The 13454-nt window shown below is 65.2% G+C and overlaps 1 protein-coding gene across 6 annotated transcripts; it reads left to right on the top strand.

Moving 5' to 3' along the window:
* Nucleotides 1-556: 556 nt before the first annotated feature.
* Nucleotides 557-13202, top strand: TNFRSF14 (TNF receptor superfamily member 14). Of its 6 annotated transcripts, XM_078073883.1 has the most exons (11): nucleotides 557-1133; nucleotides 1375-1484; nucleotides 3549-5558; nucleotides 7398-7556; nucleotides 8255-8363; nucleotides 8837-8962; nucleotides 9981-10136; nucleotides 10285-10375; nucleotides 11199-11359; nucleotides 12252-12360; nucleotides 12652-13202. In XM_078073883.1, exons 4-11 carry the CDS (start codon nucleotides 7488-7490, stop codon nucleotides 13037-13039), a joined length of 1209 nt encoding a protein of 402 aa, XP_077930009.1. In that variant the 5' UTR covers nucleotides 557-1133; nucleotides 1375-1484; nucleotides 3549-5558; nucleotides 7398-7487; the 3' UTR covers nucleotides 13040-13202. The 6 variants fall into 6 exon arrangements, with proteins under 6 accessions (XP_077930009.1, XP_077930010.1, XP_077930011.1 ...); XM_078073884.1 differs by lacking the exon at nucleotides 3549-5558; XM_078073885.1 differs by lacking the exons at nucleotides 557-1133; nucleotides 1375-1484; nucleotides 3549-5558 and having other exon boundaries at nucleotides 7179-7556; nucleotides 12588-13202.
* Nucleotides 13203-13454: the final 252 nt, after the last annotated feature.

Raw genomic sequence — 13454 nt, 5'->3', positions numbered from 1 at the left:
TTCAAAGAATGAAGAGGTGGACCAGACGAAGAGTGGCAGAGCAAAGTTTATTGACATAGTGCAAAGCTCCCGGAAAGGAAGGGGACCCGAGAAGGTTGCCATTTTGGCTTTCAAATTTAGGGGTTTTATTTTTTATTTATTTAATTTTTTAAAGATCCCATTCATCTATTTGAGCGAAAGCGAGAGAGAGCACGAGCAGAGGGACGGGGAGAGGGAGAAGCAGACTCCCCTGAGGAGCCCAACCCCATCCCAGGACCGCCGGAGACCCTGGGATCACGACCTGAGCTGAAGGCAGACGGCAGACGCTTCACCGACTGAGCCCCCCAGGAGCCCCTAGGGGTTTTTATAAGCTCTTTCGAGGAACTATCCTGAGCATCCCGAGAGTGGGCCCCCTGAGGATTGGCCGCTAAGGCGTGCCAATCAGGGTTGGGTCATGCCCTCCACCTATGGGGTTATCGTTCACGTGCTGCTGGTCTTGTGGGCTGACCTCTGGGAGACTACCTGCCCCAACCTGCGACAGTGACCGAGGTTTCATGGTTAGTAGTTTTGTTTCGGGATGTGTTGTAAATGTCGCTCCTGCAGAGGCTGCTGGACAGGAAGCTGTCGTGGTCTTGTCTAAGCTGTAAACGGATGCTCGTACGGTTTTGTCTCAGCTGTCCCGGCGCCCTGTTTTCTTGCTGGGGACCCCGGCCCCGACGACCTACGTGTCCGATGAACTGATACTAACACTCCTGGCCTGCGTCGTAAGCGGACGGAGCGAGGCAGAGGCCGTGTGTGTGAGAAGCCGCAGGGTGAGCTGGTGGCTCGGGGGCCTGACGTGGTTCTGTTTCGTCTGAGTGCACACCTGGTCTGCGTCCTTGTTGAAGCTGACACGCTGTGACATCACTGGATTCACCCAGAGAACCCCAAGCCCCAGCTTTCCACAGATGCCAGGCTTCTCCCACCTCATGTGTCCCAGGGGGCCTGCGCTGTGTGCCTGCTGCTGGGGACACAGCAGTGACCGGGGACGGAGCTCCTGGTCCTCAGGAGCCCACCTTCTGGTGGGAGGTCGCCCTGGATCGTGTGCCCCCAGATTCACGCGTGCAAGGTCTGACTCCTGACGCGGCTGCACCCGGAGACAGGGCTTCTAGGAGGTAAATAGGGCTACATGACATCATACGGGGGGCCTGATCCCACAGGACTGCTGCCCCGAAGAGGAGGAGGGTGGCCTGGGCGGCTCAGTCAGCTAAGTGTCCAACTCTTGATCTCAGCTCAGGTCTTGATCTCGGGTCTCGGGTTCAAGACCTGCCCTGGGCTACAGGCTGGGCGTGGGGCCAGCTCAAAAACCAACCAGAGGAGGAGACACCTGAGACCTCTCTCCCCGTGTGTGCACAGAGGAAGGCTGTGGGGGACGCAGCACAGTGGCAGCGTCTGTGATCCAAGGAGAGAGGCCCCCTGATCTCGGACTTCCAGTTCCAGAACCCGGAGAAACAGATGTGTGTTGTGTAAGCACCCCGCCCCCAGCCGCAGGCACGAGGCCCCAGAGAGTGGGGGGAGGGGCAGACGCGGCTCGATTTGTAGCTGGAAATGTGCCCCAGCTGCTGCCGGGCCGTGGAGAGAGGGCTGGGGGTGGTGTGGAATGTTCCTGAGCCTGCTCCCCAAGCCCGGAAGGGGCCGGCCCGTGGGGGGGGAGCACGCGGTGGGGGGGAGCAGCACGGGGGGGAGCATGGGGGGCAGCACGCAGGGGGAGTATCACGGGGGGAGCAGCAGGTGGGATGGGGGGAGCAGCACGGGGGCGGCAGCACGGAGGGGGGAGCACGGAGGGGGGAGCAGCATGGGGGGAGCAGCACGGGGGGGCGGGAACAGAACAGGGGGGGAGCAGCATGGTGGGGGGAACAGCACGGGGGGCAGCAGGGGGGAGCAGCACGGGGGGAGCAGCACGGGGGGCGGGAACAGAACAGGGGGGGAGCAGCATGGTGGGGGGAACAGCACGGGGAGCAGCACGGGGGACAGCAAAGGGGGGAGCACGGGGGGGAGCAGCATGGAGGGGGGAACAGCACAGGGGGGAGCAGCACGGGGGGGGAGCAGCACGGGGGGCGGGAACAGAACAGGGGGGGAGCAGCATGGTGGGGGGAACAGCACGGGGGCAGCAGGGGGGAGCAGCACGGGGGACAGCAAAGGGGGGAGCACGGGGGGAAGCAGCATGGAGGGGGGAACAGCACGGGGGGAGCAGCATGGGCAGAGCAGCACGGGGGGACAGCGCGGGGGGGGGAGCAGCACGGAGGGGGAACACGGGGGGAGCAGCACGGGGGGGGGGGAGCAGCATGGAGGGGGGACAGCACACGGGTGGAGCAGCACGGGGGGGAGCAGCATGGAGGGGGGAACAGCACAGGGGGGAGCAGCACGGGGGGGGACAGCACGGCGGGGGGGCGCAGCACGGGGGGGAGCACGGGGGCGGGGAGCAGCACGGGGGGACAGCACACGGGGGGGACAGCACACGGGGGGAGCAGCATGGAGGGGGGAACAGCACGGGGGGAGCAGCACGTGGGGGGGAGCAGCACGCGGGGGGGGGGGAGCAGCGCCGGGGGAGCAGCACGCCGGGGCGGGGAGCACTCTGGCCTCCAGGCTCCGGGTTTTGGGTGGGAGGAGCAGACTTCCCATGGCTGGGGAGGAGCTGGTGAGGGGCTGGCACACGCCAGGCCTGGGAGGCCCGGGAGATGGGGGTCAGCGACTGATGCCCTGGTCTGGAGCCTGGGGGAGACCATCCCCCAGTTCTGCTCCCAGGAGCCGGCCCCTCAACCTCTGGGAAGCCCCCAGGCTCCCCGCACACCCTCTGGCCCTCCTCTGACCCTCAGCCCCGCATCCTTCCCCTCTGCCACGGGCATGAGGCCATGCAGTGGGGTCCGCTCCGCCCACCGTCCCCTCCACGGTGACAGTAGGAGCCGCCTCCTGCAGGCTTCCGACCTCCAGGCATCGCCCGTGGCCCCTCTAGAGCCCCACCCTCCCCCTCTGCAGCCTGCCCCCTGCCTCTCACGCCTCCCACCTGGCCCACCCCTGGAGCCTGCTCGTCCGCCTCCTGTCCGCCCACTCCACCCTCCACACCAGCCTGAAGCTTGCACGGTCGCCCTGCAGGAGCGGGCCTCGGCCACTGTGCCAGCCCCCCGCCTCACCAAGAATGGACGCCAGGCACTGCCCGTCCGCATCGCTCAACCTACGTTCTTTCTCAGAGATACCCTTTCCCACCTGGTCCCCCCCCCGGGCTCCTCTGCATCCTTCGTCCCACCTGGCACCTGCCTCCCTCACTAAGCAGGTGCCCACCACATGACTTATCTCTGGCTTTTAGATGTGGCTCCCTCCTTAGACCTGGAGCCCCAGGAGGGCGAGGACCAGGCCGCTTTGCCTCTGAACCCACTGTCCAGCCTGGAGCTCACACAGAGCAGGGGGAGCTGAGGCTAGCCCGAGTGCAGAGGAGAGGAGGGCACGCCCCTGCAGCGGGGTCTCAGGGTACCCCCGCTCCCGCTCTCCGAGGTCTGGCTCAAGCCATCACCATCTCTCTCCTACCCCTCAAGACCCTGGAAATCTGTCTCAAGAAGAAAGGGGAAATGTGACCGGGGGATTCCCAGAGTCCCTGTGCACTGTCTTGACCGGGAGGTCACAGGGAGGCGGTGGGATACCTCACGGTAAGGCACCCAGCTTGAGCCCTGTGGATCTCTGGGTACAACTCGAGCCGAGTCAGGAGAGTTGGGGGCGTCCCAGGGCCCAGGTCACATGGGGCTGTGGGAGGAGAGGCCCCAGGGTATGGGCTCACTTCACCCACCAGGGAAGATGGGGTGCAGGACCGCAGGGAGCCTCAGACATGCTGATTTCTGGAGGCCCAGCACTGAGAAAGGGGAGGGCCACACCCAGCAGGTGACGGCCAGCAAGGGGGACACCTGGTGGGGGTGGAGGGCCCTGTCGCCAGCCTCCTCCTTCTGTCTCACCTCCTCAATGATGAATCAGGTACTCCTGCCCTGTCACTTCCCCTGGTGCCCAGGATCTCCTGTCCAGGGTCCCTGGGAAATGGAATTAGGTAGTGACCGCGAGGTGGCTGCTGGCCAGTCCTGGCCAGTGGGACCCTTAGCCACCTCCATCAGGAGGAGCATGGCAGGAGTTGGAAGTCAGTGGGGGTGTGGCAGGAGGCAGAGGGGGTGTTGGCACCCCCACACCCTGCCTTGGGTCCCTGAGTGTGCTCTGAGACACCTGTGTGCTGCTGGCGTTCCTAGAACATTCTAGAATACTTCCCAATGCAGGTGAGGGCTGAGTGGAGGGTGCAGAGAGGGCGGCCCTTCCCCTTCATTGGACACCCCCCTTAGGCAGGAGGGTATAAGCACACATGTGCGGCAGGGTGCGGGCACCGTCTGACATGGGCTGCTGGTGTGGGGACAGGGCCGGTACTGCTGGGGGTCTCATGGGGGCTCCCAAGCCCCTGGGTCCGGCCCGACCCCATCCTGCCTCAGGACCCTGGTGTCCATGGGGCCGGGCTGGTGGACCTGGGGGACGATGGTCGCCCTGGGGTGGCCGGAGCGGCAGGCCCCGCACAGGGGTCAGACGGCACACATGGCCCCGGTATTGAAGGCAGGAAGAGCAGAAGGAGGAAGGAGGCCACACAGCCCACCAGGGAAGGAGGAATCCGGGACCACCCGCAGCTCCAGGACCCAGGAGTGCAGCCCCCAGAGGCCAGGGCTGGTTCTGTGAGGAGGGGGCTAGGCCCCCACGAGGGAGGCAGCCTATTTCCGGGACAGCCCCAGAAGGAGGAGCACGAGGTCAAGGACTCCTCTCCTGCGTCCTTAGCATCTCCCTCCAGTGCTCCTGGTGCTGGAGCCTAAAGCAAGCTGCGGGCAAAGGAGGAAACCCGTCGGCCACCCCAGGCCCAGCCCCGCAGAGCCGCGAGGTGGCTGGGCAGCTGGGGGACAATGACAAAGCAACGGGCCCACTGGTGCCCTCGGTGACTTACTTTACAAAGGCAACTGAGGCCTGGGAGTGGGCCTGGGGCTTTGACTGGGTGATGAGAGGAGAGAGCAGCCGCCGCCCCTGGGGCTCCCCCGCACCCACCCCCCGGAGCCCCAGCCTCTCCGAGTGGGTGGGCATCAGCACGCCCATTGCAGAGGTGGGGTCTCACCCACAGGCCGAGTCCCAGGTCAGAGTCCCACAGGACTGCGTCCCCCTGCACGCCTCGCTCCGGGACGCTGCTCATTGTTCAGGAGGACCGGAGGTGCTCACGAGGCCTCTTCCCTCCCAGCGGGCATGGGGTCGGCCTCGGCTGGCTGGGCAAGAGCCGGCAGGCCCCAAGAGCATCAGGCACGCCCCCTGGCCTCTTTGAGCAAGGAGGGGCGGGTCCAGACCATCTGCGAGGGTCGCCCTACTCAGCTAGTTCAACCCAGTGCCCCCAGGACGGGCGTCTTGACTATCCTGCAGACCCCCTGCGCCCCAGCCTCGCTGGGCCCGGACCATGCAGCAGAGAGAAGGTTCCCAGGAAGGGTCCCGGCAGGACCTGCAGGCGACATTAGCCAGCGGCCACGCACGGGACACGAAGCTGCCCCGTAAGTGCTGCTCGGATGGATGAGCGAGTGGGGAATCGGGCACATCTCCTCAGGCCAGGGCGCATCCCTTACAGAGTCAGACTTGGTAACGGGGCCACACACCCACGTTGGACTTCATCTGTTCAATGATTTGTCAAATGACATCCAGTGACCATGTGGAAATGAGAAAGGCAGAGGGCAGCCGTCCTCTTGTGTTCCTGGTGACAATGAGGGGAAACCATGGTGACCGTCCTGGGTGGGGGCTCCCTCTGACAGGCCCTCAGGTGTGGGGGCATGGCCCGTGCTCACGGGGGTCTCGTGGGGGCTCCCAAGCCCCTGGGTCCGGCCTGACCCCTCTCCTGCCCCGGAGGCTGGGCTGGTCATCCTGGGGACGGTGGTCAGAGCGCTTCTGAGTGCTGGGCAGCCCCCACTCCAGCCCTGTGATTCACCCCTGCCTGCTTCCTTCCCTGGCACCCAGGCTGTCCTCCTCGGTGTCCCCCGGAAGTGGGATTAGGTAGTGACCCCAGGGCCAGTGGTGCCAAAGTCAGGACAAGGAAGGGACTCGAGGTCAATCTGGGCTGGGTGACCAGGGATCAGCTCACTGAAGGGGGTGGTTCCTGGGTCTGGTGAGGGCTGGACCTCGGGGTCTGATGGGAACGTGCCCGGGGCCCTTGGAGCTGGACACGCACATCAGGGTCGGGATGGGTCTGCTGAGAGGGAAGTCAGAGGGTGCCATGCCCATCACATGAGCCCCGGGGCTGAAATGTGACGTGGGGGCCATGGGGCTCCGGGGGAGACGCCCCAGGACACTTCCCACTTGAGGCGCCAGCAGGGCTGTGCTGTCTCTCACCAGCCCCCAGCCTGCGCCAGGGCACCAGGCATGCAGGGGTCCCCCAGCCCTAAGCTGCCCACGGGGCCACCAGCTCTGCGCACAGCGGTGGTGTTGGGAAGCCCGGGTTGGGGGGCCCCTTCTGGATGGGGAGATTAGGGCTTGGGTCTGAGCACAGTTCGCACCCCAGAGACCCTGGGCCAGACCCTGCTGCTTTCTGAGCCCGTTGTCCCATCTGTGAAATGGGAGCGAGAATTAACCGGCCCAGCCCCCTCCCAGGGACAGGTGGGGTGTGGACCCAATGGGTGGGGCTCAGGGAAGGCAAAGTGTCACCCCCTCCCTCACTCCCACCATGGGTGGCGGGGGGGACTGAGGGTGCTCCCCTCCCCAGCCTCCAGCGGTCTGGGGAGAGACCCCTCTGCAGAGCTGTGCTCAGGAATGTGTAGGTGGAAACCAGCCCTCCCCAATCCCAGACAGAGGGCACTGCGTGGGGGATGGGGTTCCTTTGGGGGGACGGTCACCCTGCTTCAGCCGACGCTGTGACAGGGAGCAGGAAACCAGGAGGGCTCCTTGTGGCCTTGGTGCTGGAGGGAAGCCGCTGGGTGGCTCCCCGGGTGTCCGAGCGGCAGGGGAAATGCAGGTGCACGAATCTGGGGGGGCACCCGGCTCTAGAGGAAAGTCGGGGGGTGCTGCTGAGGGACAGGGGAGAGGCCAGGAGAGCTTGCTCAGCCAGAACTTAGCGGGGCAGGCGGCAGGAGCCCAGGCTGTCTGTGTGGTCCCGCCTCCCGCCTTTGCATACCCCTCCCCTCCCCTCGAGGAGCACTTCTGCTTTGCTGGGCGGCTCCTGCCTCCCGCGCAGCGGGCCCCGCACCCCTCTCCCGCCCGTCACTGTGGGGTCCTGTGGGGTCCTGGCCCCTGGCAGCCTGGCTCCCACAACGGCAGATATTGGGAGACGGAACTGAGGCCAAGTTCCCATCGGAATAGCCTCCCCCATTGGGCCACAGACAGTTTCTCTTTCCCTTTCCTTTTAGAGAAGGCAGGTTCCGGGTTGAGCGTGAGCTCGACCTGCTGGCGGGGGTCCTGGGACAGCGGCTGGGGAATGAGGGGTCCTGAAGAGGGACATGGAGCCTCTTCGAGGCTGGGAGCCGCCCCCCTGGAGCCTGACACCCAAGGCTGATGCCCTGAGCCAGGTGAGTCCCCCGAGCCTGTGTGTGTCTGCGTGTCTGTGTCCCAGGGCTCCCTGGTGTCCCCAGTCCTGGGCCCTGGGTGTGCTCCTGCCCTCTCTGCGGACTCTGCCCTGGGCCATATCCACTTCCTGTCTCACATGGGCTTTTGTCCCCCAGCACTGTCCCTCTGGGCTGACGCAGCCCCTGGCACCCAGTCCCCTGATCCCACAGCATGGGGGAGCAGAGTGGCAGGAAGCCATACCCACCAGCCGCGGAAATGCTCCTCTCCTCTGCGGACACCCTTCCCCTGCCACCCTTTTCAGGGCCCACAGGCCAGCCCCCACGGCAGGAGGCTGCTCTTGGAAAGCAGTTGGTCAGGGAACCCCACCCATCTCCTCCACCCTCCACCTGCAGCCTGGCTGATAGTTGATGAGATGAACTCCTTGTGCACAGAGGGCGGCTCCATGACCCTGCTGGGCGGGCTGCTGGCCCAGGCCGTTGCTCCTCCCACACTGGAACTGGGTTCCCCGGATAGCCCCCCTCACCCCCAGGCCCAGAGCCACGTGTGTCCCCTGCCGGGCCGCTGACCCCTCCAGCCATCCCTGCTCTGACCCTGCGGTTCCCCAAGGGCTGTTGCTGCCCCATTTCACAGAGGGTGAGCCTGAGGCCCCAGGGGCCGCCCTGGCAACTGCTCTCCTCCATGCGGACCCTGTCTCCTGCAGGCCCTGTACCTGCTCCTCCTGGGGTCCCTCCCCTGTGCCCTGGCCATGGCCCCGTGCAAAGAGGAAGAGTATCCAGTAGGGTCCGAATGCTGTCCCAAGTGCAGCCCAGGTAGGTGCATTCCTGGAGGGACCCACCCCTTCCCTGCCTGGGGCCCGTACCTCAGCTCATGCTCCACCCCCTGGGGCCATCTGAACCCCCCGGGGGCAGGAGCACAAACAGGGGAGGGCTGAGCGCCTCCCACCCAGCTTTGACTCTTCCTCCCAAGACCCTCACAGCTGCAGTGCACAGGGATGTGGCCTGGGGACCCAGCCGGCCCATTTATGGCCAGAAGCTGGGGCCCAGGGCCGGCATGGGGTACAGTCAGGCCCCCATGCACCAGGACGTTCCCACTCCCCCCGGCCCCCCGCCAGAGCTGGCTCCCTGGTGAGAGGCAGCTGACACGTGTGCAGTGTGGGGGACAGCTCAGGTGCCTTTCAGTGTCTGGGGGGTGTCCTGCCTGCTGGGGGCTTCCAGGCAGCAGGCTGGGTGAGCGCCCACAGGGCCCTCCCCAGGCCTGAGTGACACAGCCGCGCTGGGCGCAGGTTACCGGGTGAAGGAGGCCTGTGGGGAGCTGACTGGCACGCTGTGTGTTCCCTGTGAGCCCGGGACCTACACGGCCCACCTCAACGGCCTGAGCGAGTGTCTGCACTGCCGAGTGTGCGACCCAGGTAAGGGCCCTGGCCGCAGCCGCCATCCCGCTCGGGCCCCACGTCCTGCTGCCGCGGGGCACGGGCCTGGGGGACTGGACCTTGTCCACCCACAGTGTGCAGGGTCTCAGGACCGCAGCCCCCACACCACACCCCTGAGGGCCCCTACTCGTGGCCCAGCACTCGGACCCTCGCCTTCTTCCTGCCAGGTGGTCTGGGGTGGAGGGACCCCAGGAGGAAAAGCAGGACCCAGGAGAAGGCCGCAGTGCTTTTGGGTCCGGCCAGGTGGGGGTGAGGGCTTGGAGCCTCGGGCTCACCCACAGATCCTCGATGCCCTGAAGAAAGCACCTGTTTCATCGGGCTGAGGTTGAGGTGCCGATGGCAGACGAGGCTGTTGCTCAGCAGGGGCTCGGGGGTGAGCCCAGGCCCAGCACGGCCCCGCCCCCACTGCCAGCTCAGGCAGGGGGCTCTCACTGTTCCCTCGCTGCCCTCTGCCTCGCCTGCTTGCAGCGTGGGACCCTGCCCGAGGTGCGGCCGCTTCAGGTGTGGGTGGCCTAGGGCTGGGACCTGCCTTCAGGGACTGCCCCATGGCTGACTGTGGTTCTTGCTTCCTGTGTGGGCCCCGCGGGGACAAGGCCGTTTCCCCACCAGTCAGCTCCCCTCCTGAGGACACCCTTCTACCACCCTCCTGACAGCTGGCCCCTCCTCCTTTTCCAGCCCCTGGTGCTGTGGCTCAGGTCCCTCAGAGCCCCGAGGGACATACCCTGTGCCCAGCGGGAGCAGGCCCGAGTCCGGGCTGGGCAGGGCATGCACTTGGCCGGGTCCTCAGGCAGGAGCACAGCTGGACCCAGACACACACACCAGGCTGCAAAGCTGGGCTGGGGGGCCGGTCACCAACCCGTCCCCAGACCCCCGGCAGGAGCCCAGAGGCCTGCAGCTGCTGTCCAGGCCTCTGCTTGGTCTCCTCCTGGGACGGGGCGCTCAGCACTGGCCATGGCAGCCCGTATGGCTGCTCTCAGCTCCTTCTCTTGGGTCCCAGCCATGGGCCTGGTGACCAGGCAGAAGTGCTCCCGAAAAGAGAACACTGTGTGCGTCTGTGACCAGGGCCACTTCTGCGTCAGTGAGGATGGGGACGACTGCGCCGAGTGCCGTCCGCATACGCCCTGCCCACCTGGCCAGAGGGTGCGGGCCAGAGGTGAGCCGCAGACCCTGGGTGCCCCGACCCCCTGGTCTCTACTCAGCGGCAGAGCTGAGCGGCACCCCCTTAAGAGACAGACCCCAGACCCAGCTTCCCTCCTGGCCTGGGCCCCTGCTCCCCTCTGCCTGGCCCTCTCATTTCTCAGGCACCGAGTGGCACGACAGGGTGTGTGAAGACTGCCCTCCCGGGACCTTCTCGGCCAGTGGGACCCTGGAGGAGTGTCAGCCCTGGAGCACGTAGGTGATCCTGGGGTGGTCTCAGCCCCACGTCCCCAGGAGGGGCTCCTCCATGCTCCCCTGGCAGATAAGGGCCCTCCTCCAGTGGAAACTCCAGGGATCCCCCCTGCTGCTCCCCATCATGTGCCGGCCTCCAGGAGAGAAGCTGCCGGACCCCGTGGCTCACACCCCCTATCTCGGTAGCTGATGCGAGCTTCTTGGAGGCCAAGGCTGGATCTTCTCTCCTGGGGCAGATCTGGAGGGAGCTGGTGCCCGATTCCCGGGGCCCCTGTGGCTCTGGGGTGTCCCCAGATGCCAGGGCTGTGGGGGGCTCCCAGTGAATCTGGAGTCAGGGGAAGGCTGTCAGGGAGTTTCTCAAAGTGAGGACCTTGTTCTTTCTGTGACGGAATCCCCCGAATGCCCATCCCCGGGTCCTGGGGGGAGCCTGGGGTGACCAGATGTGGCCGATGTCGGGGGGAGGGAACAGGTTCTCTCTTCCACCATCCTGCCTCTCCCAGGTTGTCCCTCTGTCTGCCACACTGGCTCTGAGGTTGCGTCCCCCTGACCAGGGCTCTCTCCGCCCTGTCTCCTTGGACCCCATCCCCGCCCCTCTCCCTGGGCATCCCTGTTTACCCACCTCTTCCTTCCCTCCCTCCGTCTGCCCATAGCGGTGAGGCCTGAAAGGAGGCCAGACCCGAGCTCCCCCCCGGCCCGGAGCCACCGGAGCAGGGGCTGTGGGCGGCCGCCCGCCCTGCCGCGCTCGCTGTGCCGCGGACCCTCCGGGCTCTGAGCACCAAGCCCTGTGCCCGAGCTGCTCCGGGCCCTCCCCACTGCTCTCTCCTAGGTGTAGCGGCCCTTTCCAGACACAAGCCGACCCTGGGACCAGCAGCTCAGATGTCACGTGTTCATCCTGGGGCCTTTACGTTTTTGTGAGCAGTCTTGTCATAGTGGGGCTCTGTGTCCTCACAATCCTCGGGGTGAGGATGAAAAAGAGACGGTCACCTGGTGAGCATGGTGCTGGGTCCCATCGGGGCTCCGGGCCCAGCAGTGGCATCTCCCCACTCTCTCTCTCTAAGGTGGGGAGGCAGCCGGCAGGAGCATCTCCAGGACTCCTCGGCTCCTCTCAGGGGGGCTGTGCCGGCCTGGGGATGTGGGCTTCCCACTGAGCGGGAGTCCTGATGTCATGGGATCACCAGGGGCGGAGGGATGGGAGGACAGGGCCCCCTGCTCCGGGAGCCCCCTGCCGCCCCCATGCTCACTCCCGACCACGGACCCCGAGTCCCCGTCTGCCCTCAGGGCAGAGAAGCACCGGGCAGGCTGTAGACAGAGTGGGGGAGCATGGGGAGGGGGTTGGAGGGGCAGCAGCAGGCCTGCCACGGGCGAGGCCGAGTGCCCCCGCGAGGCCACATAGCATTCATCCATTCCGCCCCTGCCCACTGACCTGCCTGCTGTGGGCTCCACATCTGGGCCAGGCCCCAGCTCTGTAGACCCAGCTCTGGCCTTTGGGGAGCCCCGGGTGTGCCCGTCAGGGAGCAGGCACTCAGCAAAGCAGTCCAGATGGGGACGGTCGCCCACCTTCTGGGGCTACTGTCAGCTAATGTGTCCTGGGTCCTCACACCGGGGCCCCCAGGCTGCAGGCAGGTCTCGGGGTCCCAGGATCTGAGCGATTCTGGGGCACCTGCTCCCTGAGGGGTAGGGGACCCTCCTCTGTGAAGCGCTCACTCCCTTTTCCTGGATGACCATCACTGGAGTGAGTTAGGGACAGGGTTTGGCAGCTGGAGACTCGGGCAGGAGGTGCCCCATGTTGGCCCACGTCCTGGGCCCTCTGCTGGACAAGTCCAGCAAGGAGTCTTGTCCACATGGGTTTGGCCTGTCCCCCAGAGGGTCCTTCTCGCAGGGAAAGCCACAGCGGGAGAAGCCGGGAGCTCGGGTCCCTCCAGCCCCCGTCACTGTGACAGTGTCTCTGTTTTGCAGGGGGACCCACCAAAGCGACATTATTTCACCAGGTATTACTGACCATTCCCACCCGCCCCTGACACACTGGAGATGATGCTGTTGGGCGGGTGGGGGTCCCAGTTCTCGGAGGGCCCTGAGTCCTTAGTGTAAGGCCAAGCCAACTCAGGAAGGGAGGCCCCAGTCCTCCCCTCAGAAACCCAGTGACCCTGAGCACTATAAGGCCCCCCGGCTGGACACAGGGCGGGCAGGCTCACCAAGAAAGACACTTAAATTCCAGCCCAGAAGGCGCTAGTGAGGCGCTAGTCACATCACAGAAGGGGATGCTGGGTCTGTCCATCCAGGTCCCGGGGGCCCCACCGGATGTCACCACGGTGGCTACGGAGGAGACAGAGCCCGTGTCCCCGGGAGGGAATGACCCGCTCACGACCGATGGCTCCAGGAGGCAGATGTCTGAGCCATCTTGGGTTGTGCCTGCCAGAAGCTGCCAGGCCCCCAGCGGCAGAACGTGGACCGACTCTGGGCTTGCTTCACACTCTACCCAGCACAGGAAGACTGGCCACTGCTCAGGGGGCCTTGGGGAGCCCACACATCTCCCGTCCATTTCATGAGGGGCCCAGAGCCCTCTGCTCACCTCTGTGCTGTCCTCCTGAGGACATGGTCATAAGCCTCTCTTGGCTTCGAGCCTTGCTCACCCCCCAACCCTCGGAGCCTCAGCTTGTCCATCTGTAGGATGGGCCTGCTAGCACCTACCTCATGGCTGAGGCGACACGGGACGGACCACAAATGCAGCATGATATGAATGACTGTCAGGAATGATTTCTAAATGGGATTGGTTTGCTCAACAAATCAAAATTGTTTTTTAATTTTTCATTAAAAAGTATACTTTACAGATGCTTTGAGAGTGTGTGAATATCCTGTTTCTCCTGAAACTTCCACCCACTGATGAGTTTTGCCTGAATAGCGAGTTTTGAGGGTTTCCAGTCGGTGGTGTGATGCCCCCCCTTCTCGGCGTGCTGGCGAGTCAGCATCCGTGGACGGAAGAGCTTCCCTGCGCCCTTTAGCCCGTCACGCGGTGCCTCACGCTTCCTATTTCAACAGTGCATTCTAATACGTTACTGTCATAATTCTGGGGGCTCACACGGTC

This window comes from Halichoerus grypus, chromosome 5, assembly GCF_964656455.1.
Source record: "Halichoerus grypus chromosome 5, mHalGry1.hap1.1, whole genome shotgun sequence".
Taxonomy (NCBI): Eukaryota; Metazoa; Chordata; class Mammalia; order Carnivora; family Phocidae; genus Halichoerus; species Halichoerus grypus.
This window is presented reverse-complemented; position numbering and strand designations above follow the sequence as displayed.

Coding starts and splice junctions, on each gene's coding strand:
- TNFRSF14 (XM_078073884.1), top strand. CDS start 7,488: ATGGAGCCTCTTCGAGGCTGGGAGCCGCCCCCCTGGAGCCTGACACCC. Junction 10,137..10,284: donor CCAGAGGGTGCGGGCCAGAG/GTGAGCCGCAGA, acceptor CTCATTTCTCAG/GCACCGAGTGGCACGACAGG. Junction 11,360..12,251: donor GAAAAAGAGACGGTCACCTG/GTGAGCATGGTG, acceptor TCCTTCTCGCAG/GGAAAGCCACAGCGGGAGAA.